This window comes from Belonocnema kinseyi, chromosome 10 (genome assembly GCF_010883055.1).
Source record: "Belonocnema kinseyi isolate 2016_QV_RU_SX_M_011 chromosome 10, B_treatae_v1, whole genome shotgun sequence".
Taxonomy (NCBI): Eukaryota; Metazoa; Arthropoda; class Insecta; order Hymenoptera; family Cynipidae; genus Belonocnema; species Belonocnema kinseyi.
The window spans coordinates 37,241,310-37,263,939 of NC_046666.1; the positions used below are offsets into that span (position 1 = coordinate 37,241,310).

General features: G+C 26.2%; 1 protein-coding gene across 1 annotated transcript in view; it reads left to right on the forward strand.

Annotated features, from left to right (window-relative positions):
• LOC117181801 (potassium channel subfamily T member 2) overlaps positions 1–22,630 on the forward strand; it is a 387,410-nt gene that overhangs the window by 329,495 nt on the left and 35,285 nt on the right. The window contains exons 17-19 of the mRNA XM_033374772.1: positions 11,470–11,575; positions 16,364–16,491; positions 16,569–16,820. Coding sequence (XP_033230663.1) covers positions 11,470–11,575; positions 16,364–16,491; positions 16,569–16,820 — 486 coding nt within the window. The remainder of the gene's footprint in view (positions 1–11,469; positions 11,576–16,363; positions 16,492–16,568; positions 16,821–22,630) is intronic.

A 22,630-nucleotide genomic window follows, 5' to 3' on the forward strand; every position in this document is an offset into this window, starting at 1 on the left:
ATACAAATTCCTTGAAAATTTTCTTAAAATCTAGCTAAAAATCGTGGGAAATCCCGCGAAAGATTTTTAATTCTTTCCAAATTCTTTAGAATTTATTCAAATAACTCAAAATGTTTTAAATTCTTTGACATTTTATAAGTTTCTTTATATCTCTTGAAATTGTTGAAATCCAAAGAAATCCCTTTTAATGAAATGTATAATTTGCTAAAATTCGATTGAAATTCGTTAAAATCCTTTAAACTCCATTGAAATGTTTGAATCTCTCAAAATCGTTTAAATCCTTGATTTTGCAATAAAATCCTTTGCATCTTGTGAATTTGCTTGACATACCTTACATTTTATTGACCTTTGGGATTGCTAGGAATCCCTTGAAATTTAATTTAATTTATTTTCCGAATTCCTCTAGAAATATTTTGAAATCGAACTTAAAATTGTTAAAAGTCTCATAAAGTTCTTTAAAAAACCTTGAAAATTTCTAAGTCTCTTGAAATTTTTTTGAATCTGTTAAAATAGCTGAAAATCTTTAAAATATTTTACGATCCCGTGAATCCTTTGAAATAATTTAAGATCCTTTAGACTCTTAAGTCTTGCTAAATTCTTAGCAATTTTTCTAAATCCTAGAAAAAATATAAAATCTTTCATGTCCTATAAAATTTGTGAAAGTTCCTTCATAAACCCTAAAATTGATCCTTTAAAATAATTTAAGGTCTTATAGACTCTTAAATCTTGCGAAATTTTTAGCAATGTTTCTAAATCCAGGAAAAAACATAAAATCTTTCATGTCCTATAAAATTTGTGAAAGTTCCTTCATAAATCTTAAAATTGTTTAAATTTTAAGTAATCCCTTAAAATAATTTCAAAAACAACTTTGAATAAACAATTCATCGAATTTATTTATTTCTGTACTGAGTTTCACATAATTATTTTTTTAGAATCGCGATAAAATCACTAGAAAATTAGTTAAATGAAAATTATCATATGCCCATACTGAATTTCCAATAATATTTTTTTCGCCAGGGTGGAACGACTATGACAGTGAGTTAAGAAATTATTCAACTTTTTTCAAAATCAGGAAAAAATATTGAAACAAAAAATATACAAAAAATAAATCTAATGCATTCTAATTCTGCAAAATAATTTTGGAAGCCAGACCTGCACTGTCTCCATGCAATCTCAGGCCTGTTTTTACATCAGAATAATTTTTTAATTATAAAAATAAATACAAATTATATTTATTATTTCAGAATACCTAATTTCATTTGAAAAATAAAAAATTATCAAAAATCGACAATGATCTGAGAATATTCTGATCACGGTAACAAATAATGTCGATAAACATTGATAAGTGGTCACGAGACCAACAAAAAACATTCCATTTACACTCGGATACTGGCACTGATTTACGATATTTTTTAGATTTTTCGCGAAATCTAATCGCATGAACCTTATTATTATCGATGAACTTATTTTAGGAATACATACAACCAAAACCATGATCTTGATCATTGACTGATAATTCACGCTCTGATAAGAAACTTATTACTAACAATTAATAAATGTCATGATTGTAGTATCTCTAAGTACATTTTTTTTAATAAAGGGTTGTACTTAAATTACGTAACTTATTATTGACCCTTTCTGAGACCCTTCCTTTTAATAAACTGTAAAAAATATTTCTACCCCCCCCCCCCCCCTCTTACTGTACGTAATTTTTAGTTTTCAGAATTTTTTACTACTTATTGCTAGTAAAATTAGTCATTGTCCGAGATCTTCATTAAAAAAATTATTCCCTAATTTTTCCTTGAATAATTTTTATATTCCTTGATCATTAATATTCGAATACCCGAATTTTAATCTTGTAATACTTTTAACATAGAATCTTTCATGAATGTAATAAAACAGTATTTCAGATAAAAATTTTAAATTTTTAAATTAATTAATTTAATTTAAACAAAAAATGTGTTTTCTACTTTAAATGATGGCTTTTTAACAAAATACTTGAACTTTCAACCAAATGAGAAAAATTGTTAACATCATATTGAACAAAGGATTTTTAAAAAAAGACGAATTTTCGACAAATCAAGATTTTTTCCTTAAGAAATAAATAAAATTGTATATAAATCATTAAACCATCAAGCCAAAAGACGAATTTTCTCTGCAAAATTAAAATTTTTAAACAAAAAGTATGACTTTTCAGAAGAAAATGAATTTTCAAAGGAGGCTTTTTAACTAAAAAGTATCAATTTTAAAGAAATGGAACAGCTCAATTTTCACTTAAGAAATTAATTTTAAACCACACAAAAAGGCTTTTCCACTTAACAATTAAATTTTCAACGATAGCAATGAGCTTTTAATAAAAAAAGCTCAATTAAAAAATATTAGTTAACAGCAAAAAAAGGTAAACTTTTAACAAAAAATGATTTCCTAATAAAGTGATTCAACCGAATCTTCTAAACAAAATAGTCTAATGCTCAAGCAAAGAAGAATCATTTTTAACTGAAAATTTGCATTTTTATTTGAAAAAATTAAATTTCTACCAGATAAATTTTAAAAACAAAAAGATAAATTTTTAACAAAAAAATATGATTTTTTAAACAAAATTTGATGAATTTTCTACCAAATAGTTGCATTTCTATGCAAAAAAGATTAAATTTATCTCAAAATCAATGAACTTTTATTAAACAACAAAATTTTTTAAAAACAAATTGAATTTTCATCCAAAAAATATTCCAATTGACTTTTTAAGATCTAAAAATGATTTTTTTAACAAAAAAAATTTTCTACGAAAAAATTGAATTCTTTAACCAAAAAGACAATTTTTTTAAGCCAAATGACTAATTTTTAACAAAATAGTTGACTACTGTACCAAATTGTTTTATTTTTATTTAAGAAAAATGAAATTTACACTAGAACAGATGAATTTTCAACCAAAAACGATAACTTTTTCTTCAACACCAAAATATAAATTTTAAAGAAAACGTCGATTATCTGTGAAATAGTTCGATTTTCAACAAAAAGTAAATTTTCTAGCAAATAGTTAAATTTTCAACAAAGCGGTAGAATTTTCAAACAAAAAAGTATGAATTCTTAATCAAATAGTTTAATTTTGAATCAAACAGTTGCATTTTTATCCGAGAAAGCGAAAATTTCTCTTAAAACAGATGGAATTTTATTTACAATTTATTTTTTAAATAGTTCAATTTTAAGCAAGAAATTATTTCAGATCTCATTTCAAAATCAAAATATTAAATTTGAAGAAAAATTGAATTCTCTACGAAATGTTTAAATTTTCAACAAAACAGCAGAATTCATAAGCAAAAAGTATGACTTTTCAACAAAAGTTTTGAATTTTCAAACAAATAATTGCATTTTTATCTAAGAAACATGAGATTTTTTTGAAAAATGGATTAATTTCAAAACAAAACTTTAAAACAATAATTAAATTTTCATGCAAAGATAATTCCAGTTCACTTTCCAATACCAAAATAAGACTTGTAATCAATAAGTTAGTTTTCTGCTAAACCCTCGAATTTTTAACCAAAAAGTATTAGTTTTTAAAAAGATTTTTAAATTTTTCACCTACCGGATGGATTTTGTCAAAGAAAAATGAATTTTCAAATAAAAGGAAAAAATCTTCAAAAAAACAATTGAAGTTTCATCCAAAAATATTTCAACTAACTTTTCAACACAAATATACGAATTTTATACAAAAAGTAAATTTGTTAGAAAATAGTTGAATTTTCTAAAAGATGTTTTATTTTTATTCAAGAAATACACAAGATCGCTACTAAAAAAGATCGACTTTCAAATGAAAAATTGGCTACCAACAAGGTTGTTTTTTGAAGAAAATTGTTAAATTTTCAGCAAAATAATAAAGTTTATAAATAAAATATAATATTGAGGAAAAAGTTTTTGCACTATTGGAAAAATTACATAAATAAATGAAGGACCTCCTTTACAGTAACAAATTGTAACAAATCGTAACAAATCGTAACAAAATATCTCTACCCCCCACCCCCCTGAACTATTACGTAATTAAACCACGATTCCTGAACAAATGTTAAAAATAAAACAATTTAAAATTGAGTATAACATTTGTCAAGGGATTACAATACTAATAGTGTCCATCTCACTCTGAATTTTATACAAACTCTTTCCCTTAGTTTCTGGTAAAAAAGTGAGAATGAGAGGAAGTCCAATCGACCCCAAAATTGCAAAACACCCAAAAGCTGAGCAAGAATTTGTTTTACCTTCAATAAACTCATAAACACTTTGCACACTCAAAGCAGCAACATAAACTATAGAAACACAAATTCCAGCAGCAACAGTTTTCACTCGATTTGGAAAAATTTCTCCTGCTAAGATTGGTAAAAGGGGAATCAGTCCAAAAAAATAAACAGTATAATATGCTAATATCAACACCAGTGGTATAACCAATTCACCTTTTATCAAACTTTCACAATCTTGACGTTGAATCAGTTTATGAATTGCCAATAAAAGACAACAAATTGCTGATCCCACGATAGAAATTATCAGCAATGGCTTACGACCAATTTTTTCTATAGTGTACAAACAAATTCCAACAGAAATCACATTCATTGACGATATAACGACGTATTCAAATCTAGGTACAAAAAGTTTCAGCACTCTTTCTAAGTAACTGTTCATGGCATAACTTCCCATCATTTGGCTGAGGCACAAAAAGGGAAGAATTAATATCACTGATTTTTTGGCACTTTGGGGAAAGATAAATCCCATGAGAACTTGAGTTGTTTTCTTTTTAGTTTGATGATCAGAGTTGAAGAAATTCTCCAATGATCTGTATTCATCCTCGATCTCCAACACTGTTCTCGTACATCGCAAATTTTTTAAAGAGATTTTTGCATCTAGAACCTTGAAAGGTGATACATTTTAAAACAGAAATTCTAAAAATGACATTTTATTATGTTAAATTGTACTTTTTTTAAAGTAAAAATTACTCACCATTCCTCGGTGGAAAAGAAAATAAGGTGACTCGACCATCCAGAGGAAAATTGAAAACGTATAGATCAAAGGTATCACCATCATAATATTAGCCAACGTTTTTATATCGACGAACAGTGCCAGAATCCCGACCATTAAAAATCCAAAATTAGCAAAAAGTGAAGTACAGGCTCCTATGGTTCCTCTATTTTTATTAGAGGATATTTCCCCTACGTAGAGAACTGTTGTTGTCACGTAAACTCCAACACCAAACCCTCCAATAGTGGCTGAAACAAGAAGCAACTAAAAGGGTTTTTTTATATGCCGCCTCATGAAATCCTTCTTTTTTTATATTTTCCGAAATTTAGATTGGGAAATTACTTTTTTTTTTGCAAGAAAATGATCCCCTATTTTGGCTACATTTTTGAAAAAATAATTAGAGGTTTCTATGCCCGTTTTTTTTCAAAAAATTCGACATTCTAAAGTTTTCGAATGTTCATTTCTACAACGATAACTTGTTTATCTTATAGAATAGAAGAAGTTTTTATCAAGATGCGATGCGACATTTAAATTATTTTTGTTATGAAAAAAAAATAAAGCTGGATATAAAAACCCTTATATTTTCGATTTTATGATAAATTTGATATTACGAAATCAAATTCTATACTAAAATTTTTTTGAATTATGAAACTTTTAGGAAATATTACTTACTTAATTAATTATTAAAAGAAAATTAAGGAATACTTTTCTTATAATTAAAAATTATTTTATCAAAAAGTTAACAATTCCATAAATTCTTCCAGAAGGAAAATTTGTGGTATATCACTTTTTATATTTAATTTTAAAAAACCTCTTTGATCTAATAACTAATATACAATCAAATTTTCACATTATTTAGCTTTTAATACATAACTTATTCTAAATTTCAAAACAGAATCTTTTAATCATTTTTTAATGTTTCAAGGAAATTAAAAGATTTTCTGCATACTTCTAAAAAAATTTTGAATGATTTTTCACTTCGAAGAATAAATTTAAAGAAAAAATCGAAAGTGATTTCAAAACATTTTTAATTATTTTCTAAAATTTCCGAATTGAATGTAAAAAATGTGTATGGGAATATTTTGAAAATTTGCAAAATTAGACAATCTTAGGAAAAAATCGAGTGAGTTCAAGGGATATTTTGAAGTTTTGAATAAATTCAAAAATTGAGTTTAAAAGATTTTGAATAAAAAATGTGAAGCTTCAGGATTTTGAAAGATTTCAGGGTAATTAATTAAAATCATTTTAAAATATTTTTCACGATTTTTCAAAATTTTAGGAATAATTCGGTTTATTTTAAAACATACTTAGGAATTTTAGAAGTTTTAAAGAGACGAGGATATTTGCAATTTCTTTCAAACTATTTAAAACCTTAATTATATTTTAAGCTCACACAAATTTTTCCTGAAATTTGTTACAATCCTGTAAAATAAATAATTTCCTTAACCATTTTTATGATACTTTTTTGAAATATTTGAAATCTTAAAAAATGTTTTTAAATTTTCTGAAAACTCGTAGAAAAATTTTATTTATATAACCTTCAAATCAAAACAAAATTTAAAAGCAAATAGTTATTATAATTTCTATTTTGTATCAAACATTTTCCCCTCAAATTATATTCTAGTTGCAATTTTTTCTTTTTTCTTTGAAAATTTAACTATTTTATTGAAACTTAATCTTTTTTATTTGAGTATAACTATTTTTTATTTGAAATGAAATTTTTTGGGTTGGAATATCAGCTATTACATTTTTCTTTGAAAATTCTTCTTTTTTTTGTTTTTTAAAATTTTAACTATTTAATTAAGAAATTAGCATTTCGTTGAAATTTTGACCTGACATGTCTAAAATCTTCAAAAATATTTTTAATTTTCTCAAAAATCATAAAAAAATTATATTCGTATAAACTAAGAAACAACTAAAAAAAGTTGTTTAAATAAATAATCGTTAAAAATTTTAATTTGGTGTAAGAAATGATTTGTCCTTAAAATTATAATTAGATTGAAAATTTTGTTCTTTCTTGCTAGAATAAGTCTTTTTTGGTTGAAAGATTAACCATTTGATTAACAAATTTACAATGTGTTCAAATTTTCATTTAACCTACCTGAAATATTCAAAAATGTTTTGAAATTTTCTCAAAAATCCTAGAAAAATTATATTTATATGACCTCAAAAACAAATAAGGAAATTAACTTTAAAAAATAGTTTCTAGAAACTTTTACTTTGTTTAACAAATTATTTTTTCCCTAAAATTATAATATGTTTGCAATTTTTTCTTTCTTGACTGAACAATCTTTCTTGGTTGAAAATTCAACTATTTTGTGGAAAATCTAAATTTTTTCAGTTAAAACTAAATTGTTTTTACATTAAATATTATTTTTGTTTGTTTAAAATATAAGCTGATACATTATATTTAAATCCTTTCAAGAATTTGAGAACAGTTCTATTTATATAATCTTAAAAACAAATAAAGAAATAAACTTGGAAAATAAATAGTTATTTAAAAATTTTATGTTGCATTAACAATTACTTATCCCCCCCCCCCCTCAAGTCGAAAAACTGCATTGATGATACAATTCAATACAAATAATAAGGTGACACTGACTTTTCTTCAATAAAAAATTTATCGCTTCTTCGATTAAAACAAAAAAATTTTAATGTGATACAAAACTTGCCTAATTTTTTTTCAAATATGAGAGATTATTTTTAGTAAGATAAGTAATATTTCCTAAATTTTTTGTAATTTAAAGGAATTTTTAGAGTTTATGGCCTACCTTCAAATATATTTTTTTAGGTCTGACAAAAAGAAGGGATGATTTTCTTATCAAAAGAAAGAAATTTCCCATTTAAAGATATTATAAAATCACCATATTTTGACACAGTTTTACTTTTTTAAGCTTATATTTGTCCAAATTACCTTTTAAAAATGAAAATAAGTATTTTATGAGGCTCCCTAGTGTGCCATTACCATTTCGAAATTTCGCAAAAAGTAAACAACCCTAAGTAAAAAAATATCGAATTTTACCGTTCCATTTGCTGCAGAAGCCATACAAATCCAAAAAATTAAACATGATATACCAGAGCAGAGAAAAGAAAATCTCCTTCCGTAAATATCTGCTATTAACATTGGACAAAAAGCACCTATACTGGCACCAAAATTCATAGCTGTCTGCAATTCTAGACCATCTTGAAATCCAAAATTTTTATTTCGGCCATGAATGTCAGAATCTATGGATGGACTTGGCCAACCCATCGTCAGCCCCACACAAATTGCACCTAAATTAACTGAGAAAAATAATAATCTACATTTTTTAAATAAACTTTTTAAATTAAATCTCATAAAAATCGTTTTAAAATCTTTTTTTATATCTTTAAAATCCTTTTAAAATCTGTATGATATGCCTTATTATTATATTCAGCACAATAGCGTTTTCAAAACACCACCTGCATGATTAATACCTACTGCTGATAATATATTTGAATGTCTGGAATATTATCTGTACGATTATTCTATTTATCATAACTCATTAGGCTCGTGCATGAAAAAATGATAAATTTAAATAGTTTTTTATCTCTGCATTTACTAATATAAGTAATTTACTTTAAAATAAAAAAAAACTTTTCAACGTTCTGTGAAGTAGAAATGTTTCATTATTCATAATATTTTATTTATCTGTCTTTTATCCTCATGCATAAATGTAGTTGTTTACTTTGATGATATTTCTAAAGTTTGGAGTACATTTTTTCAAACCTTTTTTCTAGTCCAAAAATGAAATATCCGTTGAGGGGGTCCAAAGTAAAATTTGAACTTTTGCCAACAAAAAAAGACGAAAATAATCAACTTTTTTCGATTACTGATTTTCTTTCAATTTTTAGTTATTGGCCGAAATTTTATTAGAATATACTTACTTTTATCATTTTCCTATAGGAAGATATGTATTTTTATGAAAAAACACAAAAATAATTCAATTTTTTTGCGATTAAAATTTTTTTCATAGAAAAAAGTTAATATATTGAAAAAACTGTGAATCGGCTAACAATTTTCATTAACGTTAAATATTCATTGATTTAAATTATTTTAATTAATTGCACTAACTTTTGTTTAATTTTAATATTCAACCGTTGACTTTTATCAAATATTGGAAGAGCAACAATTGAAAATTGGTCAAATTAACATTAAAATGATGATTCATCAAATAAATTTTGTTTCATTAATAAATTATAAGTGTGTAGACAATTTTAAAAATTAATAATGGTAAAATTTCGTCTGCTCCTACTTTATAAATTTTTTACAAAAGCATTGGTTTTTTGTGAAGAAAACAAAAAGAATAGCGAAACGCATTTTTTATTACCTATAATTTTTTTCTTTGAATCAATGTTCAAAACTGAACAATATAAGAAGAAGTGTATTATATTAAAAGAAATATAAATCGATCAAGGATTTGATTATTGTTAAATATTGATTGATTTGAACTATTTTAATAAATTTAACTAATTATTGATTATTCTCAATATTGAACTGTTGATTAGTTTGAATTATTAGAAAAGTTAGTAAATTTTTTTGTATTAATAACAGAAATTTTGTCACTCCCTATCCTTTTTCCAGCTTCATATAATTTAAAAAAAACAATTGTAGTTTTTTTAAAAGATCACACAAGAGTAATCAACGAAATTTTGTTATTATAACAAATTTTTTATGTAAATTTTCGAAACGAAACTTTATAAGAAGTTTATTTATTATATTGATTATATGGATCTGGACAATTTAAATAAATTTCACTGATTATTCATTAACCTTAATATTTAATAAATGATTAGTTTGAATTTTGAGAACATTTATCATATTCAAATAAAGTCTAATCAATCAAAGATTTCATGAATGTTAAATATTCAAATATTTGAATAATTTTTATTTAATTTCACCAATTATTGATTAGTTTTAATATTCAAAGGTTGGTTAATTTGAAATATTAGAACAAAAAAATTAAAAAAATGGCTACAATTAACATTAAAATAATAATGAATTTTGTTTAGTAAATAAATTATAAATTTTTATACAATTATTTTTAAATTATAAATTGTAATTTTTCGAGCTGGAAACGGGCGGGTTAAAGTTTGTTCCATACTCCCCCGTTTCCATCTTTATGATTTTGTTTACAAAAACATTTGTATTTTTCTGACAAACAGTCAAAAATATTTCAAAAACAAAATCTTGTTTACAAAGAGTGACCAAAGTGACGATTTTCGTTTCTCAAAAACTTCATAAAAATAGGCGAAAAACAGCCAGCTGTGGTGTCACTTTTTTTAAACAAATTTTAGAACGAAGCAATATTAAAAACAATTTATTATACTGAAAGAAATATGAAACGATTAAAGATTTAATTTCTTTCCAAGATTCTTAGATTTGAATTATTTTAATCATTTTCACTCATTTTTTTTATTGATCCCGATATTTAACAGATGATTAATTTGAACTATTATAATAGTAGTGATCAACCAGTGTTGTAAATAACACTAAAAGTAATATGTTAAATAAATTTTTTTTCATGATTAAGTTAGAAATGTTTATATAATTTTTTTAATTTTTGAATGCTAATCTATCGAGCTGCAAAAGGCTTACAAAATTCATTTCAATTTCGTAACCGGTTTTCGAATTGATTTTTGCACTAGAAAAACGATTCTCCAAAATTTTTCACTTACTACAAAATTCGGAAAAGTCATCAAAGTGAACACTAATTACCTAATTTAGTTAATATAACATTCAACGCTAACTAGATTTAAATATATGAAAAAATAAAATATAAAATAAAAAAAATTCTTATCATAGTCGAACCTTTTTCTCATTTGGCTTTTTGAAACCCTCTTTTCCTCACATATCTAATTTTTATTCAAGAACACCTACTAAATATATTTTTATTTAATAACACCCATCGAATAATTTTTTTTTATAAATAACTAAACCGTACCATTTCAAAAATCACCCGCATTTTTTGAGTAAAAATTTTGAAATTTACCGCGAACCACTCGAAGCAAAATAACTTTTTACGATCAGCAATGTTCAGCCCGTTACCCTCATTTTTTACGATCTTTATCCCACATTCGATATTCACATGAATGATACCTACGAGATACAAGTGTCTGGTAGAATCGATTTCCTCCTGGGAATTCCTTCAGGAACCACATGCCCGAAAAACTTCACGTATCCTACCCCAATTTTTCCAAAAATTGTCATTCTCAGAACCGCTTCATGTGCTCCAGAAAGAAATAAATTTTTTCTGAGGTCGCGAGGCTTTCAACAAACGTATTTAGGTGCAAATAGTGATAATGAAAAGATAATTGAAACTGAGTTTTCGTGCTTGACGTATTTCTTATCGCTTCTTCGTGAGACGAGAGCCTCTCGTAAATTCGACGATTTCAACGAGTTTGTAACTGAAATCACTTTTTTAATTACCTTCTTAAACGATGTTCCAGAATCGTCAAGGGATTTCCGCCTGTCTCGCCCTTCATCGGAGTTTCACCTACTCTCTGTTATTTACTTAAGGAGAAAAAGCCACTCTGTTGCCTTCAGCTGGCCCAAGTAAGAATTTACACTTTTTTTATAACTTGCAAAAATTTAATATCGTTAAACTGGGGCTAAGCGGTGAATTTCTGGAACTTAGGGTACAGTGTACCCTGAAATGAGTGTTTATTTCATACTTTGTTTATGTTTTGCACCATTAGTCTACATTTAAAATGCGGCATTGTTTTTTTTTTGCAATTGTTAGCTGAAAGCCTTTTATTATTTTTTCTACATAAGGCAAATATATAAATGAGAATTGCAGTAACAATAGTGTGTCGCTTTCCCCATATGTGCCGCTTAGCCCCAGTTTACGGTACTAATTTAATTTAGGTAAGGTGCACGGCAATGATATTTTTTCTGAATTAAATATAAACACCAAAGGATTTAATTTTTTTGCATAATAATTTTTAATAGGAGTAAATTAATTAAATAATTTACCAAGTGTCCCAATTATGCTAACATTATTTTTTAATTTATCTTCAAAAACTTTATTTTTGAAATTCCCTGAGTTTCCCTTTATTATTTTCCATTTTCCATGAAAATTAATATTTAAGCTCTAAAATTGTAATACAAACTATTTGCTAGGGTGGAACAAAAAATTTTTAATTTAAATTTTTTTAAATAATGTTTAAAATTTTTTATTTTGTTATGAATTTTCTTCGAATTATAAGTAGATTTTAGCGATTTCAGAAATAATTCATAAGACTTATAAACATAAATAAATTTTGGAAGAATTGGAAAAAAACATTTTTAAAAACACTTGGATTGAATTTAGAGGAATTTACAGGAAATCAGAAGAATTCGAATGAAATCATAAAAGCGCAACTGTATGGAGAATAATTTAAATAAATTAAGAACAATTGAGGTGCATTAAAAATATTTCAAAATATAAGAGATGCATTTAATTCAGTAAGTTTTATTCAACGTAAGATTGAAAGATTTCAGAATAATTTAATCAAAACTATTTAAAAAATATTTTGAATATTGCCGAATAGAGTGAATTTAGAAGAATTCAAATGAATTAACAAAAATCGAGAGAATCTTAAAGAATTTAGATTTTTACAAATTCAACTGAATTTCAAATTAATTCAAATTAATTATCAACAATATTTTTTCACAAATTCTTTGAAATCGATTAAAATATTATAAAATGCCTTCAAATTTTCTGAAATTGTATGATACATCCAGAAACCCGTAGCAATCTGATAAAATCCCTTGGAATCTGTTTAAATATCCTAAAACCTTATCTATAATATACTATGAGTATTTGCAAGCATGCTAAAAAGAATATTAAATTAAGTATAAATATTTTCAAGCACAATTGAAAACCTAAAAAATTGTTAAGAAGAAGAAAAAAAATATTGATTAACAATAAAAAAATAATTACTTGTTGCAAAATTACATTATCATAAAATATAATATTTCCCTCGTTTAGAAAGAAAGTCTTGGGAAGTATCTGGTGCTAAAAAGTCTTTATTAATAATCTAAATGAATTTAAGGCCTTTTTTAAAGTAAAATCATAATAAATAATAATAAAATCCTCACTGTTTTAAGATCGTAAGCATAAAAAACTTTATGAATACTTTGTAGTCATAACACAAACACGTTGGATGATCGTGTGTGTATTATAGCTGTTGTTACAGCGCTCCTATTGCTCGTGAAAAAATATGATGTCATTTAAAATTTTTTAGGGTGTCATATTACAATCTCAATTCAGTAAAGTTCAGCATGAATAAGTACGTCACCGCAAAAGAATACGGCGAAGATACTGGATGGAATTTTTATGTCAATAAACTTTTATCTCCAGAGATAAATAAATATAATTTCCACGATCCAATACTTTATACTGGTTTCTAGTTACTGAAAAGTAATAAACCCGACTCTCGGTTCAGCCACTCGCGATTTAATAATGTCTCTAACTGTTGGCCCAAAAGCGCACTGTGCCGGTACTCACATGCGGATATTGCGCAATATTATGCATTCTAATTAGAAAAGGATCAGGCGGCCTTAACTGTTTACGTTTCGATACTCCCGATTTGGTTAAACCGAGAGTCGGGTGTAATTCGAGAGCGGATGAAAATCACTAAAAAAAACATCATTTGTTTCTGATAATTTCGAATTAAAACCCTTTAAAATTTAAAAGAAATTTGTGAGCTTATTTTGAATAGAAAACGTTGTAATTCAAAATATTGAGGACAGGGGTTATTTTTAAAAAAGGACAATATTTTGAATGAAATAAAAAGGAATTGAATTGGTATAATTTCAGAATAAAAGCGTTTTAAATTGAAAAAAAAATCGAAAGGAGAAGGTTCAGAAATTTAAATCCTTCAAACTTTTTTTTTTTATTTGTACAACTTCTTTCGGATAATGCAAGACAAAATTTTATTTTGTCTTATTTTTTATTCAAAGCGTTCAGCAAGGAACAATTTTATTTTGAATTCAAGAATCTCGAAATTCAATGAATTCATATTGAAATTTCAAAAAGAGAAAATTTCAAAATGTTAAAAATGGAATATTTTCCGATTAGAATTTTCAAAAATAGATCGTTGAAAATCCAAAGGAATAAAAATTTTATTATTTCTTATTATGTAAAAGCATTCACAATTAAATAATTTAAAAGTAAAAATTTATGAATTTTAATAAATTTAAATTCGAAGAGATTAATATGTAACGATCTTTAATTGAAAACTAAATTGAGTATTTCAAAGTAAAAGCTTCTGAAATCTTAGAAATTTTAATTTAGAATTAATTAAAAAATTATAAATTAACTTGAAAATTGACTAGACAAATTTATCTATCCTAGAGATTTAAATTTATAATAAATTAAAATAATTAACTTCACTTTTATTTCCACCATTCAGACTGGAAAAATTTTCAATTCTGTATCTTTAAAATTTAATTTAAATAGGAAAAATTCAAAAGTGTCTCCAAGATCTTGAAACTTAAAAAAATCTGAACTCCATCTAAAATAAAAACAAAGTTCAGTCGCGAAGTATTGTAATGCCAAATTTAAACGACAAATTCAAAAATAACGTTAAATATTTAAATTCCTTTTAAATATTTTGAAAGCCCTTGAAACTTCTTGAAATCCTTTGAAATCTTTGAAAATCCTTTTAAACTTTTCAAAGCTTTTCAAAATTCCTTTAAATTTTTCAAAATGCCTTGAAATTTTTCATTTATACCATTTTACTTAATAGAATAAAAGATCTCGGTTCCTTGCAAATCTTTTAAAATCCCTCTTATATGTTTGAACCTCTTGAAAATACCTTTCAGTTTTTTGAATTACCTTGAAATTTTCTAGATCTTTAGGAATCACTTTGAATTATTGAAATCTATATCAAAATACCCTAAGATATTTCTAATTCTTTAAAGGTTTTAAGTTTTTTTAAAACCACTTAAAATCATTGGAATTCTCGGAAAGCTGATAAAATCCCTTGAAATGTTTTAAAATGCCCTAAAACTATATGTTATAAAAATGCTATAAAATTGTTACATATCTTTTGAAATTCTAGGAAATTCTTTTAAACCTCATTAAAAACTTTCTAAATCTCTTAAAATCTTTAAATTTCTTTAAAATTTATTAGAATCTTTTATTGCACTTTAAAATATTTTAAATACTTTGCAATACTTTGAAATTTTTTAAAATAATTAAAAATCCCTTGAAACATTTTAAAACTCCTAGAAATATCCCTAGAAATTTTTAAAAATACCGTAAAATATTTCAAATCCTTTGAAATCTTTTGAGGTTACTTAAAATAATATGAAATTCCTTTGAAACTTTTTTAATTTATTGACAATTTCTTTATATTTTCAAAATACCCTGAAATCTTCAAAAAAAATTTAATTCTTAAAAATCACATGAAATCTCAGGATATTTTCTGAAATCCTGGAAAATTTATTAAAATACCTCATTACAATTTTTCTGAATCCCTCAAATCATTGCATTCCTTGCAAACTCATTAACATCTTATATTCTTCTCTAAAATATTTTAAATCCTTTAAAATCTTTTTAAAACCCTTAGAAATAATTTTAAATGTCTTGAAAAATTTTAAGTTTGTCGAAAATTTTTTGGAAATTTTAAAAAGACCCGACAATGTTTTTAATGTTTTAGGATAATTTTAAATTATTGAAATCCATAACATATTTCTTGGAATCTCTTGAAACCCCTTAAATATTTCAAATCCTTTTTAAAGATCTTGAAAATTACTTAGAATCTTTTATAATACCTAAAAATATTTCAAAAGGATTTAAGAAAAGTTTAAAGTAGATATAGACCTGAATTCAATATTAGTTGACACATGGGTTAATGTATTATATGAAAAGTGACTGTAGTGCTTTTTTATTAAAAAAAGTAACTATAGTGAATTTATCTTAAAAAATAACTAAAAAACGTTTTGAGAAGAAAAGTTATTAGAATTGACAGTTTGGCAGCTCTTCTTATTCTAGCAGTTACTTAAAGTCCTTTTTACAGCAATCTCTGACTTCTGTCAATTTTTCTCTCAAAATTTCTGACTTTCCCTGGCCAACAAAATGGCCTGACGTTTTCCTGATTTCCAGATTCTCTCTAACCTGCGGCCACCCAGAATATAAATACCGAAAAATTACAAATTCTTTTCTTGGCATAATTTTCAGTCAAAAACAAAAGTTTTCTTTACCTTTAAATTGTTCGAATAGTGTTAAAACTCTATTCAAATATATCTTTTTGTTACTAAAAATTCTGCGAAATAGATCAAACTAGAATCGATAATAGAAAATGTTGAAAGATAACAAAAAAGTGTTGAGTAAAATTGAATGTTGTTTTACAGGTCTGTGAGCATTGTAGTTACAGAAATGCGAAAGAGTACAATTGGCAGAACAAGACCATCATCTTGGCTGCGGACTATGCCAGCAATGGTATCTACAATTTTATCATCCCCTTGAGAGCACACTTCAGGTACAGAATTCCTCTCAAACGACCTTTCGCATAAACAAGATTTCATTTATACATAGGTGACATCGATTTCCTCTTAGGTCAAAGACGTCCTTAAATCCCATCATCCTTCTGTTGGAAAGGAGACCGGAAATTGCATTTCTTGATGCGATCTCCTATTTTCCTCTCATTTACTGGATGCTCGGCTCCATAGATTGTCTGGATGACCTTTTGCGAGCTGGTATCACTTTAGCGGAAAATGTAGTCGTTGTCAATAAAGAACTCAGCAATTCTGCAGAAGAAGACACGTTAGCTGATTGCAATACTATCGTTGCTGTTCAAACTATGTTCAAGTGAGTTCAAAAATTCCCGCTAACAATTTCCCGCCAAATTCCTAAATTCCCAGTAAAAGTCTGAGACTTTTGAGACCTCTGATGATTGACCTTTGAGCCATAACCTTTGAACGTTGACCTCGAATTTCACCGTTGACCTTGCCGAATGATTTCTGCCCCTAGATTTTGAGCGCTGACGTTGACTTTTTACTTTTAACCCATAAAATGTTGACTCTGACTTCGCCACTCCTGACCTTTTACACATGATTTTTTACTTTTTTGATATCCGATCTATGGCACTTAAACTTTAGCCTATGATGTTTGACGTCTAACCTTAGCCTGAGTTGCTGCGAAATCCTAAATTTGAAATTCCCTGACTTTCCTTAAACAATTCTTTATTTTCCCTATTCGCTATAATTTTACTTTTAGATATAAGAACTAACGTAAAAGTAGGAGATCAATAATGTTAATGCAACAATAAATTATTTCTAAATTTATTTCAAAAGCTTTTAGTGACAACAGTCATACAGAATTTTATAAAGGGGTAAAATCTTACTCTTTTAAATGAGGATGGGAACAGGGAAAACTTAGAAGATATTACGATGCAAAATGTTTACTAAAAAGTAAAGTAGAGGTATTGCATTTAAAAAAAGGATAAATAATTAACCAAATAGTTGATTTTTGAACAAAAACCATGAAGCATAAACCATTCTTTTTAATTTTCTACCAAGAAAGACTTATTTTCAACCAAAAAGGTTACATTTTAACTAAGAAGATTAATTTTGCACTGAAGGGATGAATTCAAGAAAAAGATAAATTTTCAACTAAATAATTTTACTTTTTACCAAAGATGTGATTTTTCAACTTTTATGATCTTAAACCAAAAAAAACATGTTAACCAAATAGTTCAATTTTCAATGAAGTTTCAACTAACAAAGATATGGTTTAATTTGAGAAAATTAACTTTAAACAAGAAACTAGGAATTTACAACGAATATTTAAATTTCCAACCGAAGAAATGAGTTTTCACCAAAAAGAAGATTTTTCCATACAAAAAAATGAATTTTCAAGCAAATAGTTAAATTTTTGAAAAAAGATGGATTTTTAAATCAAAAACAGATTAATTACATTTTTAGTTTCAAACGTTAATTTTCATTTCTTTAAACTTTAAATCAAATATTTGAGATAAAAAAATCCACAAAAAAGATTAATTTTCAATTAAGAAGATTAATTTTTCTTCCAAAAAATACGAATTTTTATCAAAATAAAAAAATTGTTAATTTAAAAAGATATTACGGAGAAAAAGGTTTACTTCAATAATAGTAAATTCACATGATTATATTACAACGTAGAGGTATTACATTTAAAAAAAGAATAAATAATTAACCAAATAGTTGATTTTTGAACAAAAACCATGAAGCATAAACCATTCTTTTTAATTTTCTACCAAGAAAGACCAATTTTCAACAAAAAAGGTTACATTTTAACTAAGAAGATTAATTTTGCAATGAAGGGATGAATTCAAGAAAAAGATGAATTTTCAACTAAATAATTTTACTTTTTACCAAAGATGTGATTTTTCAACTTTTATGATCTTAAACCAAAAAAAAGCATGTCAACCAAATAGTTAAATTTTCAATGAAGTTTCAACTAACAAAGATATGGTTTAATTTGAGAAAATTAACTTTAAACAAGAAACTAGGACTTTACAACAAATATTAAAATTTCCAACCGAAGAAATGAGTTTTCAACCAAAAAGAAGATTTTCCCACACAAAAAAAAATGAATTTTCAAGCAAATATTTAAATTTTTGAAAAAAGATGGATTTTTAAATCAAAAACAGATTAATTACATTTTCAGTTTCAAACATTAATTTTCATTTTTTAAAACTTTAAATCAAATATTTGAGATAAAAAAAATCCAGAAAAAAGATGAATTTTTCATTAAGAAGATTAATTTTTCTTCCAAAAAATACGAATTTTTATCAAAATAAAAAAATTGTTAATTTAAAAAGATATTACGGAGGAAAAGGTTTACTTCAATAATAGTAAATACACATGATTATATTACAACGTAGAGGTATTGCATTTAAAAAAAGAATAAATAATTAACCAAATAGTTGATTTTTGAACAAAAACCATTTTAACTAAAAAGATTAATTTTTCACTGAAGAGATGAATTCAAGAAAAAGATGAATTTTCAATCAAATAATTCTACTTTTAACCAAATATGTGATTTTTCAACTTTTATCATCTTAAACTAAAAAAAATAAATCAACCAAATAGTTAAATTTTTGATAAAGTTTCTACTAACAAAGATATGGTTTAATTTGAGAAAATTAACTTTAAACAAGAAACTAGGAATTTACAACGAATATTAAAATTTCCAACCGAAGAAATGAGTTTTCAACCAAAAAGAAGATTTTTCCATACAAAAAAATGAATTTTCAAGCAAATAGTTAAATTTTTGAAAAAAGATGGATTTTCAAATAAAACATGTATTAATTAAATTTTCAGTTTTAAACAATAATTTTCATTTTTTTAAACTTTAAATCAAATATTTGAGTTTTAAAAAAATCCAGAAGAAGATGAATTTCCACTAAAAAGATTAATCTTTCTTACAAAAAATACGAATTTTCATCAAAATAGTTTAATTTTAAACGATATTTTAACAAAAAAGGTAATTTTTCAAGAGAAAATGGAATAGTTAAATTTTTAATTTAATTATTATTTTTTAATTAATAAAAAAAGCGAATGTCTAACAGAGCAGTTAAATTTCTGGCCATAGAAATATATGTTCAACAACAACAAAAATAATTCCACAAAACCAATTAATTTTTAACCAAACACTTATATTAAAAAAATGCCTGCGATATTGGTGAATTTTTAAACTAAAAAGACGAATTTTCAAAAAAAGAGTTAAATTTCGAGCCAAACAGAATGACTTTATATCAAAATAGTACAGATTTGAATTGCAAGAAGAATATTTAGAAAAATAATTAAATTATAAAATGAAGCAATCATAAAATTATATGTCTTGAACACCTAATTGTTATTAGCAAATTTTATTTTCTAAATCTAATTTCAATAACGTATAACGATTATTTAAATCTCAGCATTTATTTTTAATTCGGTCCCCTAAGTTTATTAAATCTTTTTAAAATTTTATTATGGGGGGGGGGCAGAAGAGATATTTTAGTTAAAATTACAGAAAAACCTTCACTTCATTTTTAAATTGCCTGACTTTTTATACCTTTCCATAAATTCCTGACCTGTAACAACTGCATTTACCCATAACCTTTGAACGCTGAGCTTTCACCTTTATCTTCAGGCACACGAATCTTAATTTCAGTATTTGTCAATGATATTTTAATATTCATTTCGACCCGTTTCTTTATATTTTAAATATTGTCTTTTTATTTTGGCGCATTACCAGATGAAAAAAGTTCACTTAAAAATTGACATGAAACTCCACGTGGCAGTTCTATGTAGAATTCCACGTGAAACTTTAAACCTCATTTTTGCTTTTAGATTTTAAACCCAGGTAACTATTTTTGGATTTTTTGCTTTATTAACGTGAAAGTCCATAAGAAATTTCTCGTAATTTTCTAAATCGCTGTGCAATCGTGGAATCCTTTAATTTACGTGGATTCTCACGTGAATTTATTTTATTGTGTTTTTACCCAAAAAGATAACTTTTTTGCTAAATTTTTTCCTGAATTCCATAGAATTCGACACATAACCCCACGTAGAATCCTTTAATCTGCATAGGTTTCAACGCGAATTTATTTCCCTGCATTTTGAGCGAAGACAGTAATTTTATTATGCCAAATATTTTTCCTTAATTCACGTTAAACTTCATAATGAATTCTATATGAATTAATTTAATGTACCATCAGAATTTCATGTGCAATTTCGCCTGCATTTTTTTGTTAGGATCTGACCAAAGATAATCATTTTGGGGTTTTGAAAGATTTATTCCTCAATTCACGTTAAAATCCAAGTATAATTTCATGTGAATTGTTTCAGCTCATTACCCAAATTAAATGTGTGTTTAAAACAAATTCCTTTGATCTTTTATCCAATATAATCATTTTTTTATTTTTTTTTTATTTTAATTTTAGAAAAATATAATAAAGTTTCAAAATGCTTACCAGAAAACGAAAATACCTGCGTTGAACAGGTAGAATTTTTTTCAATAAGTACTTATAATTACATTAAAAACACCGACAAACAAAAAAAAGTGGTCTGTCCGACAGACTACACTAGCATATCTATATGTTTTTGGGGTCGCTGAATTCGAATCGGGTGTGCAAATAACCAAATTGTCTCGTATTTTTCTAAAAAACAAAAAAATAGACGTAAAATTGACAAAAAAGGCGATTTTTCAGGTATATTTTTGCAGAAAAAAAAAATTTTCTCGCCCGGTGGACTTAACCAACATATTTATATGTCGTTTTGGTCGCTGAATTCGAATCTGAGGCCCAAATAACCAATTTGGCTCATACTTTTTCGAAAATCACAAAAATTGACGTAAAATCGGCGAATACAGGGATTTTTCCTGTATACTTTTGCAACAAAAAAATTTTTCATGATTGGTATCCTAATGTTTTTGTGGTCGCTGAATCCGAATACAGGGTCAAAATAACCCAGTTGGTTTATATTTGATCGAAAAATACAAAAATAGAGGTAAAATCGATGAAAACAGCGGTTTTTCGTACATATTTTTGCAAAAAAATGTATCTTCATCCCTGGTATCGATCGGAAAATTGGCGGCTATTCATTGAATTTTCTAAGCGCAGTCTAAAAGCAGTGTTATTGCATAATACTAATGTTTACGCTCCAATTCCAATCGCGCATTCTACGGAACTGAAAGAGAATTACAGTAACTTAAAATTTGTACTCGAAAAAATCAATTACTCAACTTATAAGTGGAAAATTGGCGGGGATCTCAAAATTCTTGAAATCGTTTTAGGACAGCAATCAGGGTATACAAAAACACCTTGTTACTTGTGCTTATGGGACAGTCGAGATCGCTTTCTTCATTTCAAAAAAAAGATGGCCAAAAAAAACATTGTTTGTGCAAGGACAAAAAATATAATTGAAGATCCTCTAATTGACCCAAAAGAAGTTTTGATTCCACCCCTCATATAAAGCTGGGTCTTATAAAACAGTTTGTCAAAGCGCTTGACAAGGATGGCGATTGCTATGCGTATTTGGAAGATCAATTTCCACAACTTTCCGAAGCAAAATTAAAGAGGGGATCTTCTATGAACCGCAGATAAGAAAATTGTTGCAGGATCCAGAATTCATTACAAAAATATCTGGTACTGAAAAAGATGCCTGGCTTAGTTTTAAAAATTTTGTAAAAAACTTTTTAGGTTATAAGAAAAGTCCAGACTATCAAAATGTGGTTTCAGAAATGGTAACAAACTTTGGTAAACCAAGCTGCCTTATGAATTTGAAGCTACATTTTTTTTATTCGCATATGAGTAAGTTTCCAGACAACCTGGGAGACTTTAGTGAAGAGCAAGGCGAACGTTTCCACCAGGAAATAAAAGAGATGGAGAGGCGATGTCAGGGATGTTGGAATATCAATATAATGGCTGACTACTGTTGGAGTTTAAAACGATATCAAGTCCACCAAGGTACCAAACGAAAGCGATACCCATTTCGTAGGTCTTTTGAGGACAGAAGGGTTTAATACAAGCGATACAAAGAAAAATAGAAAATAAAAGAACCTTATAAGCGTGAGAGGCAAGGGGACTCACGGTAATAAAGCACCCCAAAGGGAACAGAATTTATTACTTCCACGTCGTTGTTCCTGGGTAA